Source organism: Haemaphysalis longicornis, unplaced genomic scaffold, assembly GCF_048455015.1.
Source record: "Haemaphysalis longicornis isolate Haplotype H1 unplaced genomic scaffold, Haemaphysalis longicornis Haplotype H1 scaffold_3, whole genome shotgun sequence".
NCBI classification, from domain to species: domain Eukaryota; kingdom Metazoa; phylum Arthropoda; class Arachnida; order Ixodida; family Ixodidae; genus Haemaphysalis; species Haemaphysalis longicornis.
This window is the reverse complement of record NW_027526335.1, coordinates 33690999-33710831: the sequence shown is the minus strand read 5'-3', so window position 1 is coordinate 33710831 and position 19833 is coordinate 33690999. Positions and strand designations below refer to the sequence as shown.

At 46.7% G+C, this 19833-nt stretch overlaps 1 protein-coding gene across 3 annotated transcripts in view; it reads left to right on the top strand.

Annotated features, from left to right (window-relative positions):
- The window catches only part of LOC144174237 (uncharacterized), a 165115-nt gene that overhangs the window by 101652 nt on the left and 43630 nt on the right, over positions 1-19833 (top strand). For all 3 annotated transcript variants that reach the window (XM_077702804.1, XM_077702802.1, XM_077702803.1), the window contains exon 2: positions 18703-18818. In XM_077702804.1, the coding sequence (XP_077558930.1) occupies positions 18754-18818 (65 nt within the window). In that variant the 5' untranslated portion in view covers positions 18703-18753. The remainder of the gene's footprint in view (positions 1-18702; positions 18819-19833) is intronic.

The following is a 19833-nucleotide window of genomic DNA, read 5'->3' as shown; positions in this document are numbered from 1 at the left end:
GGTTAGACCCACCGTGAGTCGGCTGTGCCGTCCATATAGAATTACTGCGCCTGTGGCTTGACTGGGGAGCATTGGCCCGCCACTGACCATTGGTCGTGTGGAATTGAGGGTTCGGTAGGCGACCTAAATCACTACGTAGCGTCGGCGTCTCACACGGGCGGTCACTCACCTGTGCGAGAACGCTTGTTACGGACTGGCTGCCATAGAAGAACCTATACAGTCGAACACGGATATATCGAACTCCAAGGGGATCGCGAAATAGTTCGATATATGAAAAATTCGATATAAAAAATATGGGCTCTGAGACCTCACCTATGGCGGACAATCACTTACCGATCGTCGCATTCAAGAATGACGACTAATTCCGCACTCACGACGCAACAGGACGCTTTATTTCCGTAAAAAAAACCGCTGATCTTGGCCTGCTTCTTAGTCCTCGAAATGAAATTAAAGACGCTGTTCTTGATCTTCTCGAGGCTGCACAACTAGAAAATTCCAGCAGTACGCTGCGCCTTCGCACACCATGCACAACACACGCGCAAAAGAACAACGCGCACGTACCACAAGAACTTTGAAGGTAACAATTCCAAGGCTCTCTGAACGGACTCCAACAAAGCGCTCGCGATGGTCATCTCCGAGAGAAACAGTGAACTCCGTAAGGTGCGGGACAACTCGCCAAACAGCAGCAACCGCATCAAAATGCAAAAGAAAGAGAAGGCCGTCAGCGCCTTCGTTCCCTCTTCCCTTTTCCGAGACGACATCGGGAGAAGACAGACCCAGAGAGAGAGAGAAAAAAAAACTCTTTTTCGGCAAGCCGGGGAACGTACGCAGCCGCAAAAAAAAAAAAAAAAGAAAAAAACAACAACAAATGAACATGCCCAGTCGGGTCATCCCTACCTCGCACTGTCACATTTTCTTAGCGTTCGGGCTTGTGTGCCTAGAGAGATTTAGCATACCGGGCTCCGTCCGCTAACGCTACGGCGGCCGGTAGCGGGGCCTGACTGGGCAAGCGCAAATTCCTTCCGGTAGGGGGGATTAGTTCCGCGAGCCAGTCTTCGCCCTGCCCGCGCATTCCTCGACATCCTTCTCAACCTCAATCGGGGGTGCAGCGACCGCCGAAGAGCACCTTCCAGCTCGCGCGGCGTTCGATATACCCAATGTCGGGAAAAATACGGTTCGATATAAATGTACGAATTCCTATACTTTTACACAGAATTTTCGAGGGGATAATTTATGAGTTCGATATAGACAATAATTCGATATACCCGTGTTCGTTATATCCGTGTTCGACTGTATTTTGAAGAATTTGAACGCTAGTACAGTTCGGATATTACAGGCTGTGAACTGATAAAGCAAAGAATAGACACACGCCCGGTACTGAATTTAGGGTTTTTGAAAGGCCCTGGCTAGTCTTAAACTTCAACTTGGCAGGATGCAGTGGAATGAACGAGGGGGATAATCAGTAAGTTTTGCTTTGCTTTTAAATTAACATAAGACAACGGAGCCATGAAGGACACACACGTCTCTCCCAAAAATTGCCCCACAAAATATCTGAAGGGCAACGGTCCTATTTTGCATTACGGAGAGTTGTTATCGTAGGGGACTTTTTTGAAGGCTAAGTCACTGGCACTGTTGCACCGACGTGAGAGATTCCCCGTTATATTGTCCACAGCGCGTTCTGAGAATGAGTCGCTCGCGGATACAAGGAATATCCCCTTACATAAGGAATATGTCCCTCTCCGTGCGTCTGCATGGACAACACCTGACCTTGCCAGTTCGCAAGAAGGAGCCATCCGTGAAATTTATGCTCTGACGAGTGTTGAATTCTACAGCGGTGCTTCGCTAACGGGTTTATAATTTTATGCAGCCTTTCTTTTCAAGACAGTGAAATCTCGTTGATACGGTTTTCAGGGAAACCGTAAGATAAACCGTATTGTGCGAAAATCGTATTATCCAGACAGTTTAAAAAAGGAGGAAAATATGCATACGCCATCAGGTGCTTACTTTTAGTGAGCCACATTGACGTACCAGTTCAATTTGAGCTTTACTTTCTTATTTTCAACCTACAAGAGTAATTTCTTCTGAAATGAAAAAGAAGAAGCTGCCGGTATTCTTCGCTTCGCCGATACTGCTTTGTTGGGCAACGCATTTGGTGCCTATATTGGTGAAGCCAGCCTCCGGACGCTTGAAAGTCTTTAATGTCCAAGAAGAGCGGGTTGTCAACTTTTTCGCGTAGGACTGACCGTCGACGTTCACTCCTGCATCTGTAACCTCCTTGAACCATGTATGCAGGACGTCTTCTGTTTTCTGATCCTTCGCGCGTCGCGTTTGTTTATCACCGGGGCCGAAGACTTGCAGCCTCTTTCGAAGTTCCTCTTTCTGACCGACAACAGTGTTGAGTGTTGACACTAGCAAAGTGAGCTAGCGTGCCAAATCCGCGCGCTTTCTTCGGATTATTTTAGAATTTTAATACAACTTCAATTTTTTTCTTTTAAAGTGAGCTCTTTGCGTTTCCACGACATTGTCACAGGTACGTGCAACAATGAAGCCAGAGGAGAGCAAAAAAAAAAAAAAAGGAAAACTGTGGTTAATTCCGCTGTCGTAGGAATCACTCAAACACGAAAGTGAAATGTGCAGCGAAATCTCTAGGTGAGCTTGATTTGCGCGTCGGCGGCTGTCTTGTGGGTGTGCTTGGCGAGCGACGTCCTGCTGGCGGGTCGCTTGGACAAAGGTGTCCTGGCGTCGTTTCCGTGACGGATATGACGTCAGGGAAATCTTGTTGTATCCCGGCATAAAACACTTTCGTGTTAAAATATAAAACCAGAAAACAAACAACCTAAATATAACGTACTCTTTTGTGCTAAAGGTTGCTTTTTCGCAAGACGACCCTGTAGGCAGGGGTGCACCCTTTACAGGCCGCTTGCTTCGTTGTACAGGCGTCACTTCCGTGACGGATATGACGCCAACGAAATGTTCGTGCATCCGGGAATAAAACACTTTCGTGTTAAAATATCCTCAGAACCACAGCAGCACCGCTGAACACATCAGCAAGGCAGAAAGAGAACAAATAACAGCGGGGGAAGCGCGGAGCATGGCGAGAAGTCGGGAAAGGAAGTCGCTGCCTGCCGAGATCATTGCGCACTTTCCTTAATTATGATACGTTTCGCTAGATTGCGCGGTGCATCGCCTGACGTATCATCATCATTGGATGGAGCGACCACGCTGCACTGTAGCCACGCTTGAAGCGATGTTTTTGCCGCGAAACCGGCCCTTTTGCGGCCTCAGCGGCTCTGCAACGTGCAAATCGTGGCTTGTTGGTATGTGGTTTGATCTAGTATAGCGAAAAATAAACGTAGTATTTCAAGAAATGTTGTTCGAGATCCTCGTTTGCTTTGGTATTATTCTGCTTACGGAAAAAATATAATCGTAATAATATACGAAATGGCATTATTTCTGAGGGTCGTCGGCCGGGAATGAAAATAAAAAAAATGTATTAGGCCAAAAAACGTATTATGCCGAATCGTATCAACGAGACTCCACTGTAGTGACGAAGTGCCAAAATATTCTAAGAAAACTCGAAGCAGCAACTTTATCTTATAACACTGCAATCAGTATTGAAGCACGTCCTCACTCTGGAATTCGCCCGTTTTTTCCAACTGTGCTAGATGCGATTACGTGAAGAGGTTTGGCAACACACGGGAAACTTGTACTTTTCCGTGTGAAAGCGACATAATTGAGCCAGAAATAATTCCCGTAACGACATCAACACAAGGACACCTAACTGCGCTTCTATCCACAGACCCAGTAATTGAAGAAAGGCGACGAACAAAAGGTAATCAATTATGTCAACTCGTGTTTCGCTTGATAAAAGCTAAGCCCAGCCCACACCAAACGATAGTCCAGAGTTCATGCCCAACCATTAAACTCAATGAGGATGCGCTAGGGAATTAAAGAGCTATCAGTGGACATTCCCCTCCGAGAACTCGGGAAGCGCATTGCGCAGCGAGCGTGTCATCTAGCAGTGCTAGGAAATAAACGGAGAGCAGAGCAGTTATTTGTTGCTCCTTCATAAACTCGCCCCGTGTTTCCTGGAACCTGACAGCGCGCACGGACCTCCCTGCCCGTTTTGCGGGACGCTTGAAGAACGACCCGTTCTGACAGCGAGCGATAGACAGTGTCCAACCAGGCCCGTCGCGTCTCCTAGATAAATAATCCTGGATTTACCGCTACTCCTCCGAGGAAGGTTGTTTGGAAACATATCCGTCCCTACTCAACGGCTGGCGCCGCAAACGAAGATACGGCTTTGTTTCCGGCTTGCTTTATGTATTTATTATTATTTTTTTCTTTGGGGGGGGGGGAGGTTTTTGTTCTTTATTGGGGGGCTATCTTACTCTTGGTACATGCAATTGCTTATGAACTGTCACGCCGTATTCCGGGGGAAGGCACTTTGCGAGCGTTTCGAAAGTGATGCCAAATATTGCTACTTTCATGTACTCGAAAAAAAAAAACCATCCTTCTCAGCGTGGAGTTACTTCACTCTTCGAGGGCTTTGTACAAGATGCTGCGTGCGGTTCGCAAGATCAGTGGCCCTCAAAAGAGAAAACAGAATTTCTTTCTTGTCTCGTATCTAGGAGCGCGAGAGAAACTTTCCGTTTCTCGACGGAAATGTGAGGGGGAAGTGAGCGATACTTAGTATTCCTCAGTTTACATTGCCTACAGTTTGATCTGAGCGTTCTCAAAACTATATGTTCAAATCTCTTAGTATATAAATGTGCGGTTGAAAGGGGTCACAGATAAAATAGAAAGGGGTAAGTAATGGACACCGCGTATAGAGCTTTTAAGGCTTCTATTGGGCTATGCGAGGAATGGGCTACTGCAGGCTTTGAAAGGTATAAAAGCATAAAATCAATAATGCGTCAAAAAATCATGAACGTTATTACAACCTACGTTGTGCTAGTGTGACTGGCCGGCCTTATGTTTGAGAATTTGCTCCAATTAGACGTCGGGGAGCCAGAGAAAACATAAAACTGTCTAATTTTCGAAGAGGTGAAGACCATGAAGAAATTGCAGCGAAAAGATTTGCGATAAAAAATGCCAGCATGACTACTCCCTCCCACATCATAAGAGCTCCCGAGCTTGGCCCGGCACGCGCTGGCTCAAGACACCGTCCGCTTTCATAAGGGACACACAAATATCCGTTCATTCCCGAACGCCTTCCTTCAGGCCGCTAGAGTTTTCAAGTGAAAAATTGGATGGCGATTACGATTCTTTGGCGCTCTTTGCCCATAGTCGGCCTTGCGCCAATAAAACCCACCTATCATCATCATCATCGATTACGATAATCCCCAATGCGATACTTGGGCGCAGCAGCAGTGCGCTGAGGCAGCACTCACGCGTGGGTTCTCTCGATGACAGCGATGATGAGCCTTTGCGTCGGTAGTGCGAAGTGCGTCTCAGGAAGGGACCGCGAACTGCGTCTTAAGCGAACACACATCATAGTCACGCGCACGCCCCCCTCACGTTTTCGCCAAGCGTCGCGCCGTCGGGCGTCTCGTGCGGGCACAGTATACTGCTCCCCCCCTCCCCCACCACGCACTTTCGGAGAGCGCTCGCTCCGCCACGGGGAATCGCCATCCGCTCACAATTTCGCGACACTATCCTCCATACGGCATCCTGGCCCCCCTCCCCCACCGCACACTTTCGGAGAGCGCTCGCGCCGCCTCGGCAAACCACCCCTCCCCCCTCCCGCCCCCTTACAATTTTGCGACACTCACCTCCTTTCCTTTTTTTTACTATTCGGTATTTTCATCGTTCACTCGGTTACTACGCGGCTCAGCCCGGTTACGACGCGGCTCAGCCCGGATAAGGGCGCCAAACGGTTGCTCCCTAAAACAAACACACAACTCATGCTCAAATGACAGGTTTTATGATAGCAAGGAGGACACCAGTCCTTCCATCCCACTTTCTACACTCCGAACATATTATTAACTTTGCAACTATATAAGGCCCAATGAGCCGTCCATGTTCCGTTGCTTGTAGGCAGGATGCCACAATGCTGCTTTCACTTTCAGGGTGAAGCTGCCGGTCACACAGTCGCCAGTCCGTACCGACTGCTTTGCCTCAGTGACCCGCACTGTAGTGCAGCCGACCTTTGGTTTCCGAGGACGAGCGGCGCACAACCCTCCCGTGATAGAACAGCGCATTGCTGGGATCCGGTAATCCGTCCAGTTGTGTTTTCAATGTTACTTTAGCAGAAAAAAAAAAGAACATGCCGCTTTGCAATGCTAAAGCTGCGTAGGTCGTGTTTTGAACCTTTGTTTTCTTCTAGGAGCCAGTGAGTGGGCACTTGTTGACACCTTTTTTGCGCGTGAATGACCGCACATCACCGGTTGAGGTCAGTAGAAGGGCTGTTCGAAGCTTGAAGGCTGCAGTCGGGACAATGTTGGCTGCATACATTGCACTTTTGTTTATTCGTTTTTGCCACAGAGGAAGGAGGACAGTGTACATTGCAGTAGTGAATTTGTCATTAACGATAAAACAAAAAAAGCGACATGATACAAGTCCTTTCTTTCTGTGTCGTACCTATATGCCATGCTTCTTATGGCCAGTGGCAAAATGGCGCAAGACAGAAGAATAAAAGCAGTCAATTACAAAAATATATATGGCAATACGCTATTTTCGAAACTAATCACTCGACAGAGCAGCAGCCAAAATTAGCGCTAATCGTAGGCATACTGCATGTTTAGAATGCTCAGCCGCCTATGCCGTACCGCCATATTGCTTCAACGTTCTTCGCAATTAAACATACCAAATGCTTCTGGATGCAGTGATCTGTCATAAAGTTCACTAAGTTATCGTATGAAGTCGTTCCTGACAGCTGGCTTGATGTGCTTCCGTTGCCTAAAGAAACCGGGGCACAAACGAATAATCACGTTGTTATGGCGCACTTGCAATCAAGGGCGACCATTAGTATGATCCCAAGCAGCTTCTTCAGAACTTTACGAGAAAGCGGGTTTAAAAGGGCCTACATAAACTCAGAAAAATGCACAAAATGTCGCAGGGAATGGCGCAAACGATGCGGCTGACAGTGACGAAATCGCGAAAAAAAGAGTCGCAACGAACGTAATGATCTCACGCGCCGGAATTTCCGAGAAAATTTCGTTTGAGTGTCACTACGGTTACTGCTATCGCAACTAATACCGGACATGAACACTGCGTGCATCGGTAATATTTCGAAGAAGTATTGGTCCACTGTAGAAACAAGAAGAAAAGGGAAAAAGGAAGTGAAATGAATCCAGCCCAAGCTGCTGCAGTTTCTCGAATATCAGCAGGTTAGCAAGGTCGTTCAGAGAACTTCACGCGCGAGTTCGCAAAACCACGCGCCAATGGTCAATTTTCAGCCCTCGGTAACCCCTGTTTGCTGCGCACGCACTTCTGTTCAGTCGTATCACGTCCGCGTCATTTACGTCTCCGCACGAAGCACTCTTGCCAGGACGTGTTGTGTACGATCCAAATAAACGGTCCGCTGTGCCGAAAGAGAACACGTATCCCAGTTGTAGGGCTTTGCCGACGCAGCGCCATGACACCCCTTGCGCTGCACATGAAGGTGGATCAAATAAAACCTCCCAGGAGTAAAACGCGGACACTAAACCGCGTAACGTGCCAGCGTCTACGTGGCTTTGCCAGAGCTGTACTTGCATTGAAGGTGACAGAGTTCAGTATAGAACAGGGGACGCTTGTTTTGAAAACTGTCAACTCGTTTTGCGTCAGAAACGGTGATGGTGACAGCGGTATTCTGGGCAAATGCCTTTTGTGAACGATTTTTTACGGAGGCTGTAGATGGTGTATTTACATACGGCAACAATCACAAGGAGAAAGCGAAGTATTAAAAAGTTCCAAGAACAATGTGAGTTTGCTAGTATCGACCATTTTCCACGGAAATGGCGGATCCAGCTGTATGATACTAAATTTCCGTCTTGCTATAAAGACTTGGAAGAAAACAAACACGCGCTAGCAAGCTGTGTTGGCTGCATGAATGACCATGTGTAGTTGCACGCGCTTATTTTTGTGCGGGTTCTTGCGTTCGCGGGGTTCGAAACGTGGGTCAGCCAGTAAGTGTTATTCACAGAAGAACATAGAGCCCTGCATGCGCACCTCGCAAGAACAAAAAATTGGCCCCGTATCTGCTCCTTTCGTTGCAAATGTCGTCAAAAACGATAGTCTCTGCAGACATTTGCCAAGGAAATGCCCCCCTTTGCTTTCCCGCTCACCTCGCATACTGTTCCTGTACCGTCGCGCTCATTCCAAGGTAAACACACTAAAGGTTTGCGCAATTTTGATTTTCGCTTCCACCTGAAAAGTGGCCGCCGCGGCCGGGAATCGAACCCGTGTCCTCGTGCTCAGAAACTTCGGTTGCACGGATCGCAAACCGTCCAAACTACGTGGGGACGGGGGTGCTTCACGTATTAAGGCTTTGTTTCGGATTTCAACGCCCGAATATCTTTTTCTTCAGTTTCATATACTATAAGTGTAAGTGTCGGTGTTAGTCAGTTGGTCAGTGTCAGTGTCAATCTTCAAATAATCCCACGCAATGCGTTATATTCGCGAAACCTAGTGGGAATACTAAAAGGACAGTATGAATAACTCGGATTCAGCGCACTATTTTCTGTTCCTGAATAGTTTTCCTAGAGTGTAATGGTAAGGCCTCCCGAGGAGATTTCGAGTTTTATCTGTATTGTGAAGATATTTGAAAACTAGCTGTAACATTGGTGTTTCATTATTACTTCACAAATAAAATGTGAAAGTGATAACATGGTAGATTACACTCTACTTGTTTCTTCGGTAGTACTCGAGTAATGAGCTCGTGAAATTCTTCTGTAACTCGATTTTGGCTGAGCTAGGCTTGCATTCTTCTCACTGAGCACTATTTTCGTACACCATTATTTTCGACACGGGGCGTAACGTTCGGATACCAGGATAGCTTTTTAGATGCAACGCATCTCATGCTCGCCCCTTTGTCCTTCCTGCGTCTTTCCGGCGTTGTTCGCACAGCTGCGCCTCTCCTCCTCTCCTCTCTCCGATAGCGAACACTCTCTCCCAAACAGCTGCTGGTTGGCGCAGCGCGCTCTCACTCCGTTGCTAGGCGCCGGTGGGCGGCGCTGCGCGCGCTGCGCATGTGCAGTACTCTCTCTCTTCGCGCTCTCCTCTCCTTCCGGCACTGTGAATATAAAGCGGCATGCCGCGCTCCGACGGTCTCAGTCGACGGTCGTCCGCGTTACGCTTGCACTCTCTCGCAGTACTCGACGAACCCCTGTGCACTTTACGGACCACAAGGCACTCATTCTCGTCTGCAGTAAAGACCGTACCTGAGCATACGTGTACTGCATGTGCATTGCATGGTGAAAATGGAAAATTACGCCCACCTCCCCTTCGCGTGAGAATCCATGCTATAAGCGTAATCAATACGATGGAAAACGCCAATGGAACCCCCCATGAGATGCGTTGCATCACACCAGGGTTCCCGCGAGGGGAGGGGGGCGTAATTTTTTCGGCTGCATTTTGAGTGTTTATTTTCCTGTGCCGTTTTCGTCACTTTCTCTGGTCCTACGGCTTTACTTTGATCATTTTTTTCACCTTTAGTGTTGTGACCTCAGCAGTTAGACTTGGATTAAGCCTTCTATAATTCAAATTGTTCGAATCCTGCTATTTCTTGGCCGTCAGACGAATCGAGAGATACAATAAAGTAGCTGTAAAATATTTGTAATTGTCGCTGTCATGATAATACACGGCTCTTGATGCCACCAGCTCAGTGCAGCATTTTTTTACACACTTTGAGTTGGTTGAATGAACTGGTGACGTAATCGGTCTCCATTTTGCTATTGCAGTACTTTATCCGATGGGTTGCGCCATCGCTAGGCTAACCACAATCCTCGCCCTTAATCTTTCAAAACGTCGGATTAAAGCTGAGGTCAGGTCAGTCCGTTCTTCAAGTCTTCCGTAGTAAACATCCTCGCTTCATAATACCAAAGGGCCTTAGACTGCACGGCGATGTCCTGCGGCACAGAGCACGTGATTAATGAATTAAGGCTGACTGTGGCATGCGGCAGAGTCAGCCGTTCTCGACACAATCGCATTGCCAACTGCAATTAAGCTATGCAGTCTGTGCGCACCACACAGGACTCATTTAGCAGCGGTGGGGAGGTAGAGAGTTTGCAACCACGGCAGACATCGTTACGCCGACTCATGATGAGGTGTAGCTCCGATTTTCGAACGTTAGCAAACCTGTGGTTTCTATAATTCTTGGCTGTTTCTTAATGCCCCGAGTGTAAATAAAATAAAATAAAATAGGCGGGGGCAGAACAAAAATCTACAAGATCGGAAGACGAGATTAGATGACCTCAAGGTGATAAAGGACATCGTTCGATCATGGCGGGTTTAAAAAAACTCAAAGGAGCTTCCACGTCAGCATGAATGCGCCATAGTCCAAGAAAGTGTACGTTAACCCTGTACCCGCAACTTCGCGTACAGTGAGTTTGACCTTCTTTGGCACGTCGTAAGGCTTTGTCTTACGGCTTCGTAAAGTGAAGTCTAGTATAGGCCGAACAAGGAAGATTGGTCAAGGCTCTCAGTTATAGTAACGGAGAGAAAAGAAGTAGAAGACGCAAAGAGAAAACAATACTAAGACAACCCCCGAAGAAGAAAGGTCCTCTTTTCGAAACTGTTGGGTATTAAATAATCTAAGAAACTGGACAAACGCTATAGTCTCCCTCACTATGCTTTATATATATATATATATATATAGTTACAAGATAAGAACAAGTTTGCGGTTAACTTGTTTATTATAAATTAGTCCAACAGTTTCGGAGGTGGAACTTCCTTCCTCAGGGACAATCTCATCCGGGTGCATACAATCCCATCCGGCTGCATATACTTTTCTCTTTGAATACAGAATATACAGAGAGAGAGAGAGAGAGAGAGAGAGAGAGAGAGAGAGAGAGAGAGAGAGAGAGAGAGGCTCTTTATTAAAGAATAAAACGCTGGTACCTTTGCCGACATTCTACTCCGTAGGGAAAACAGGAAAGGACACGTCCGTCAATTGGGCACAATGCTTTCGGATTCACTTCAATAAAAAGTGCTCAGGGATCCTGGTAATTTTTGTGTTATTCGTGCTCCGATACAAAGGCTAGCAGCTGACATGGGCACGTCACAAACGCTAGATTAATCAGTAATAGTATTAGTACTAATATTGTTATAAATGCTATATCTATTATATTTTTGTGTGCGTGTGTGTTGGTTGCATTGTGGTTCAAGAAAACGTTGAGCCGGTATCTTCGTCTTTATTTTTTCGTGCGTTTCAATAACACCGTGTTATTTTATACTGCTTGATTTAAACTCATTTTACGTGAACAATCCCCCTGAGGGAGTATGCACTACATTTGTGACGTCGCATTTACATCATCATTTTATTATCATCATTATTATCATTATCATCATAACCATAATCATCCTTTCATCATCATCATCATCATAATCCCATGTTAGGGGGCATGTGCCACTTGCTGCGTGGACACAAGTGGGCCGAGGAGGACGAGGAGGCGGCCCCGATGAGGCTCCCATCCACATGACATCAAAATTCTTCCCGTCGTCAGAGATTTCCCACAGGTAAGGAGGACTCGCGTTTAGAATAAATCTGTTGGGACTACCGTCGGAAAGATCCGGAATGGGACTTGTGATGGGAGATATGTGTCTATAAATTACCACTGACGGTACATTGGCGTACCATTGGAGAGGTTTAAGGCGATGTCGCGCACTCCGGGGCTTGATTAATAATTGGAATCAGGTGCCTCATGTTTATGAGCAGTAATTCGTTGCATGCATCGTTTTTTTGGTTAGCGCATATACGCACACATTATTTTTCTTTCCCATCTTGTGCTAGGCGGTTTGTCAGCATGTCGATAATTTTGTGTGGACGTCAGTGCTGATACGTTTGCACATAATCCTCCACAAACTCACCGTTTTCTGGGCGATGCTGTAAGGATGGAGCCTATCATCATTTACCGCTATCCCCTTAGCTTTGTCATCGCGAAAGTGGCCCGCTAAAAAGCGTTAGCCAAAAGAACAGCTCATTCTAGACGAGAACACAGAAGTAATTATACAGTTTCCTCTCATGCGTTTACCGCTACAAGTGCGACTTTGTAACGTTTTTTTAAACATGTAGAGATCGCTCCGTGTACAGCCTCCCAAATTTTTAATAATATTGCGGGAGCACGACCGATTGGCATGTCAGCGCCTTATCACGGTGTTCACCGGCAATCTAGGCGGGGGTACGGGCACGTGCATAGAACTATCTGATGTGGGAGTGTCGTCTGCTCCGCTTTTCTTCTCAGGACAACACACCTCCTGTGTTTCTTATCTTGCAAGGCCGTTTCGCTACCGCCAAAGGTAGCTAAGCAGCGTGGGGCACAAAGTCATTCAGCTGCAGTGGGAGGGGGTGTACCACTCTAAAGGAAACAGCGCAGCAGACGACACTTACACAGCACATATAGCGCGTATTATAGATGTAGCGCGTGCGCGTACTCTCGACTACTTCGCTGCTGAACACCGTGATAAGGTGCTGACGTGCCGGTGGGTCGTCGCTCCCGCTATATTATTAAAAATTTGAGAGGCTGTACAGTGTGGTCTCGTTAAATGTATCAGTACAACCTGTTTCATTTGTTGTGAGTTTCGTTTAATGCGACAGCATTTTCTAGAAATGTTTTACTTAAACACAAGACACTCCTGAGTGCGGCTGTTTTGTTTCAATTCTGTTCGAGCGATTTCCATCTAACAAGATTTCGCTGCATCCCGCGCGGGATACGCGTCGGGAGACGAAATAGAGTCTGCTCTTGCTCTTTCCTGTCCCCTTCCTGCAGGGGACTAAATTGGGCCGTTCGAGCGATATCGGTGGAATTCTGATAACGCCAGAGAGTGATGGACCTGGACGTCTTCACATTCTTTCTGGACGTCGGATTCCACCTTCTCAGCCTCGTGGCGTCGGCAGTCGAACTCTTGACCAGCGTGGTTCAAACCCAACGTGGCACGGGAAATAAGTACATGTTGCTCTTCTACCTGGCTTTGTTCTGTCTGCACGTCCTTCAGATAAGGTGAGCTGTTTACGACAACAGGGAACTGCCCGGATTCGCCGTACTAGAGCAAGGCATGAGGACATTTGCTTCCTGCTTGCTTATTATCGCTGAGTTGCGCATACAGTGAGAGTAAAGTAGTACGAGTGATTGATGCGGTAGCAATGTGGGTGAACATTCACCGTGAAATCTTACCATAAGGAAAATCGAGCGCTACAAACGAGGACAGAAAAACAAAGATCGGCGAGACAGATGCGCTACTAACAACTGATTTATTCCAAGGAAAGACAGGGATATAAGTAGCTTGTCTACAAACACACAAACATACACAAAGGATAATAGATCTAAAAAAAGATGCAATAAAAAATAGCCACAGCTGAAGACAACATTCACACCTTTTTATCGCATGTTGTCTAGGATCCGGTACTCCTTAGAAAACAGTGAAATCTTAGCAATTGCAAGTGTGTGCAGGGAAAAATCGAATGATGGGTACCACTACACAAAGTTACTTTCATGATTTATTACCGTAAAGTTATCCAGCTTTCCGCAGTATTGTCTTCCGAAGTTAGCATTGAAAATTAAACTTCGGTTTTTTCGGTGTGCGATGCTTAATATGTAATTCGATTCCGTTCTATAAGGAAAGAAGCGCCGGGAGGAGTAACTCATTGGACAGTGCATTTTCACGAGTAATAGTACACCGGAAGTATCTAGAGGTTTCTGTTAAACTTTATTGGTACAATAAAGATATATATGTGCGTGTAAGTATACAGGCGGGACCCCCAGAACTCAGGAATGGGCTGTAAAAGGGGTCCCTACGATATATGAGGTAATAATGTTTATGAGCATTTTTAAACACAACATTCGTTCTCCTCGTTCAGACAAATTTACAAAGACTTATAGAATAAATGAATAACAACACAAAAAATTACATTCATGAAGAAAGAGAAAAGTCATTGGCCACTGGAAAAAAAAAAAAGATCGAAGAGCAGGAAACAAGGAGAGAGAGAGAGAGAGAGAGAGAGAGAGAGAGAGAGAGAGAGAGAGAGAGAGAGAGAGAGAGAGAGAGAGAGAGAGAGAGAGAGAGAGAGAGAGAGAGAGAGAGAGAGAGAGAGAGAGAGAGAGAGAGAGAGAGAGAAAATAGAGCAGCTAATTCATTGAATGGTCCAGTATCAGTATGCTACCAACTAAAGAGGTAAGGCGCCGCTATAACTGAGTTCAATGCAGTTTAGCAGTACTAACTAGATATAATCAGTGTTAATTATAACACTGTAATCAGCAACGCTAGTTAGATATAATCAGTGTTAATTATAACACTGTAATCAGCATCGCTAGTTAGAATCGTGTTCTTAAATTAATAGAAGAATTTCGCTCGTTAATTTGTAACCTCAGCATTTCATGGCTTATTCTGCGCCTGATCAGCTTCGTGCTTTTTTTTAAAAAAGAAGTATTCACATATGCGCGTACTTTCTGCGTTCACTTTATTTGATTTTAATGACTAATTGATTTCCTGAACGAGCATGAATTTTTTGCACGGTCACGTGCACAGATCAAAGCGCAGATGGGCCTCCAGCAGCTGCCGCCTGTCACGTGTTGTTCGTATCAATTTGTTACGAACTCTCATTTCACAAGAGCTGCTTCACGTCGAAAACTAATTTGAAGGGAAGAGGAAACTGTTCCTTTTATGTTGGCCGTCGGCTAATAAGAACAAAACAAATAATAATGGAGGATTCATTGAAGGATCCTCCAGAGTTCGTTGTCCTCGCACTTCCCGGCCTTGAGAACTCAGTGATCGACCTATACCACAAACTTTGATCCCGCTTGAGAAACACGGAAGGCGGGATTCCTCGTACGCCGTTTAAGACTGTTATATTCTCTGTGCGTGCCTTAAAACGGGGACCAACGTACGGGCCGCAATACTCCCGATAAATTGGCCGTGTATCTGCTTGCTCGCTGAAAATGTCGCCGAAAGACGACAGTCTTCTTCTGCTCCTGCTACAGAAGTTCGTCCTTCCCCCGCCCAGCCGTGATGCTCTTCCCCTACAATTTCTCTCATGGCATGATAAATGCAATATAGGTTTGTTTAAGGAAATTTCCTTTTTACCTCGTTCGCTCCGATGGCGTGGCATGTGTTTGTAACTCCAGGACATTGCCACGTTTTGCTGGTGTGTGTTACTGTATATCTTTACTGTTTTGTTAAAAAAATATTTGTGGAACATGAATGCATTTATTGCGTGGAAGTGTCGCTGGCTGTGCTCGTGTGCTATTGGTGCGCCGAAGTGTATGCCTTGTCATCTCCGGTGACGCCAGGGTGTAAGGCAGGATGTTGTTGCACGGTCGTACCAGTACCACTGGCACCATGAGTGTCACCATCACATTCCTCGTCGTCTGACGCATTGCCAGCCCCGCAGAGCATGGGTCTGTGTACGCTGAAGTACGAAGCGTACTTGAGTACTTCGGTGTTCTTTAGGCCACGTTGAGAGACGTGGTCGAGAGTCGTTCCATTCCAAAACCGGGTTGCAGATACTAACGACAGAGCGAACCCCCAAAGATAGTGCTGGCTAGACTGGTGGTGCCACCTGGCAGAAGGCATCACCAGAAGGCATTACCATACACTCGCATTCTGAGGGGCTCGCCTGCTCCAAAAGGAATGACCACCAAGCATCTATCTATATAAGGGAGTGCCCCGCAGCTCAAATGTCTACACTGGCTAGTATTTCATTTGCTATCGCAAAAATCAAGCAGCCACGTCATTTATCATAAAGGACTACAAATGCAGTCGCTGACTCGACGGGTACCGCCGATAAGTTCCAGTTATCGGGAGTACGAAAAAAAGGAGCAAAAAAAAACTCTGGTTGATTCCTCTATCATAGGAATCGGTAAAACACGAAAAAGAAATGTGCAGCGAAATTTGCAGCTGAGCAATTTGCGGGTTGGTAGCCGTCTTGTGGATGTGCTGGCGAGCGACGTCTTGCTGGCGGGTCGCTTCGGCAAATGTGTACTGGTGTTATTTCCGTGGCAGATATGACGTCAGTGAAATCTTGGTGTATATCGGTATAAAACATTTTAGTGTTAAAATATAAAACCCGAAAACGAACAACCCGAAGTATAACGTACTCTTACTAAAGGTTGCTTCCCCGCAAGAAGACCATATGTGCAGGGGTGCACCCTTTACAGGCCACTTACTTCGTTGTACTGGCGTCACTTCCGTGACGGATATGACGTAAGTGAAATCTTCGTGAAGCCTGGAATAAAGCACTTTGTGTTAAAAAAAGCTTCATTAGCCCAACGGTTGGAAAAACGTATGTATGCGCGTATGTACACGCGCACGCCTCCCCGCGACTGAGTCCGCCTGTATTTCTGCCAGTGTTTGTCCGTTACTGTAGGCAGCGATGGAACTATAAGGGCTCCGGCGAGACCAGTATTTGATGCCTCTGGCGTTGGTGGCACGTCATCATCGTAGTTGCTGTCCATCTGCGCCGGTTCGAGGACCTGGCGTACGATCCTCATCGAACCCGGCATACAGCAGGACGGCCCTACCGATGTTGGTGAAATCTTCAAATGTAGTCGCTCGAACATCGACACCGCTACCACGGAGGTCATCGAAAATGTCGGATGCTGTGGCAGGTGGCATCTCAGCTGCGGGGTTCAGGACTGTATCACTATCCTCGTACTCACTGCCAACCACAAATTTCGCATGCCGAAAGCAGTTGCGGATCATGTCCGGCGCCACTGCCTCCAAGCATCATCCAGGATGCTGATAGCCGACAGCACGTCCACAACGTAGCTTTTGTCACTGTCTACACAAAACAGCACACGATTTAGAAGGTGCGATCGGTAGTACAGCTTCAAGTTTTTGTTGACACCTTGGTCCATAGGCTGCAACACACTGCGGGTATTGGGCGGCATAAAATTCCAAAAGCACTGAAGCTGGAGTCCGAAAAGTCGAACGGCGTGCTGTACGGTGCAACACACTGGTGGTATTGGGCGGCAAAAATTTCAAAAGCACTGAAGCTGGAGTCCGAAAAGTCGAACGGCGTGCTGTACGGTGTCCAAACTATCGGTCGTGGATATACACGTACTTTAGTGGGATAAGTGACCGTGCCGCGGAGGTGTCCGAATAAACTAGTGTGTCCGTATTTTCGGTGTCCGAATGAACGGCAGGGTGACTGTATTACATTTGTACTGATGTTGTGCCTCAGATGTCCGCAATGTTTTGTTTTTGCTCAGTCATGTGGACAACTATGAACGCTGCCACTAGATTTACATGTTTAGAAATGGTTTTGGCCATATAAACGTCTTTGGGCCTTTGGCTGAATCAAGGGACAGACAGGCAGACGGACAGACAGACAAACAGACATACAGATAGACAAAAATTTCCGCGTTCAAATATACAAATAAATACTGCCGTCTTTAAAACCGGCTCTACGGAGGAGAGGCCGGATTCCGCTTTGAAGCGACCGTTCACAGAAGCACGTCCCTCGGGCCTGCTTTGAAAGAACCAGTGAGAACGAAACATTTATTCGTAGAACTTGCGATTACGGTCCAATGGAACGTCGATGGAAGCATTTCTTTATTAAACAATTAATGCTGCCGCGATATTCTCAGCATTTATAAGCTGTGGAATGGTCACAGCGAAATGCGAACCACAAGGCTGCTTTCAGGAGATGCCAGAAAGCCGTTATAGTAGTCAAAATTGCTAAAGCTTTTTGTAAATTGATGGAGGCAGAAATAATTAAAACACCATTCATATTCGGCACGTCACATGTGTCAAAAACGTATTAGCATCTTCACCTGGTTTTTATCTACTGAGTTTTCTCATACTTTTAAGTGAGCCTTCATACCGAGAATTGAGGGTTGAATAATTATGAGGTTTCAATGCACCGACGCTACACAGGCGATGAAGGGCGACGTATGGAGGGCTCCGGATTGATTTTGACCACCTGGGGATCTTTAACGTGCCCCCAAATCTGGACCAGAGGGGCGTTTTCACATTTCGCCTCCATCAGAAAAGCGGGTGCCACGGCCGGGAATCGAGCTAGTGGCCTTGAGCTCAATAGCACAACGCCTTAGCCATTGAGCCACCGCGGCGAAATATAATACAAAATCATGACACCTTTTTATTACCCAGCAAGCCATAGGAAGCGCTTCCCGACGGATGTCCGGGAATTTTAAGGCGAGAGTTCTACTACACCATGTCTCGCAAGGTCATTCACAGCGTCGTAATGACCTTGAGCCGCTGGGGCGCGAGTGTGGCAGTTGTGACGTCATGCCACGTGCTCCGCGGAAAGGCCTCGCAGCTGTGCTGCTTCGGAGCCTTGCCGCTGCGTGACTAGGCGAAGGTTTAACGGCTGATTCGCCGGTGTTTGGTCGCTCAGTTTCACCGTAGGTAACGCGTCGCCTGGGCTGTCTGTGCATGTGTTTCAGCGCGAGCGACAGAGCGACAGGCTGAACCCAATTATCCAGGAGCTTAATTTTCACGAAACACTGTGTGCGTAGTCGGCAAAACCAAGCCAAACAGACTTCTTTTCGCTCGTGATAACTAAGTTTACAACTTTTAAATCCGAGTCATTCTTCTCTGCAGGCTCTGGAATCGGCACGTCGTCATCCGCCGAGAGGATTGAGCGAGGGAAGCATGTGCCCAGAACTTCAGGAGCTGCGTACCATTGTTCCCCGACTAAATTTCTCTTCTCGACATTGGTAAATTGAAATTTTCTGCTATTTGAGGAAACAAGAACACTGTATAGCAGGTCGGCTGTGGGACACACTAAACGCTCGTGCATAAGTTACACACCGTGTCACAATTTAAAGCAATAAACGTGAGAGTAGGCACGCATTATTTAGAGGAAAAAAAGAAAGACTATACTAGCTCTTTGTGGGAACAAAATCAGGAAAGAGTCTTCAGAATTTATCGTGGTACGCTGCCTTTCCTACTATTCTTATGTTAATCGGTGTGACTGAGGTGATGTCCTGACAACGTACCCTAAATCTCAATTTCGGTACTCGAAATTTATAATTTACCTACAGGAACGTGGTTGATCGCCTGCGACTGTCACAGTTCCATAAAATTAACACATTACAAGGCATCAAACCCTTAATGTTTTCAGTTTTAGTTCACAGCAGCGGAACGAATAAGCCCAAAGGAGTGAATCTGCAACTGCTGCAAATGTCTCATTGCCTGTGGATGCCGTCCCACTTCACGCTATTTAAGAGCTGCGAAAGGATGTGGTCAGAATTCTTGCGTTGTGCATAGATCCACGTGCTCGACAGTTACATCAAGACAACCGCGAGTTGCGGAATCAGAGCTGAATGTACCAGTGGGAGGGCGCAAAGGCTTGGGGAATTTCAGCTTTATATCTTTTTTTTTTCTGTCCGGTGTTTAGATTTCAGCTCCAATGCTGTCCCTCGGTGTAAAAGCCACGGAGAAAATTTCCGCCGCAGATGCGAAATAATTTTTCGAGATAAAAAAAGCTTTTCTAACAGAAGAAACACTCGTACGGTAGGTACTTGTCGAGGAACTCAGCCGTGCTTGTGCCTCTGAGTTTCCTTCCAAAGCGTGGAAGCAAGAATACTCGGGAGAAGTTTTCGTACTGCGGTTTTCGTACAGCCGCTTCGCCATTCTAGCGTGTCCCTGTGACCAGCTACTTCTCATTCTCGTCTTTTGCTCCTCGCCTCTCCCCGCGCTGCTTCCCGGCAGATACGTCATTGTTTCGCC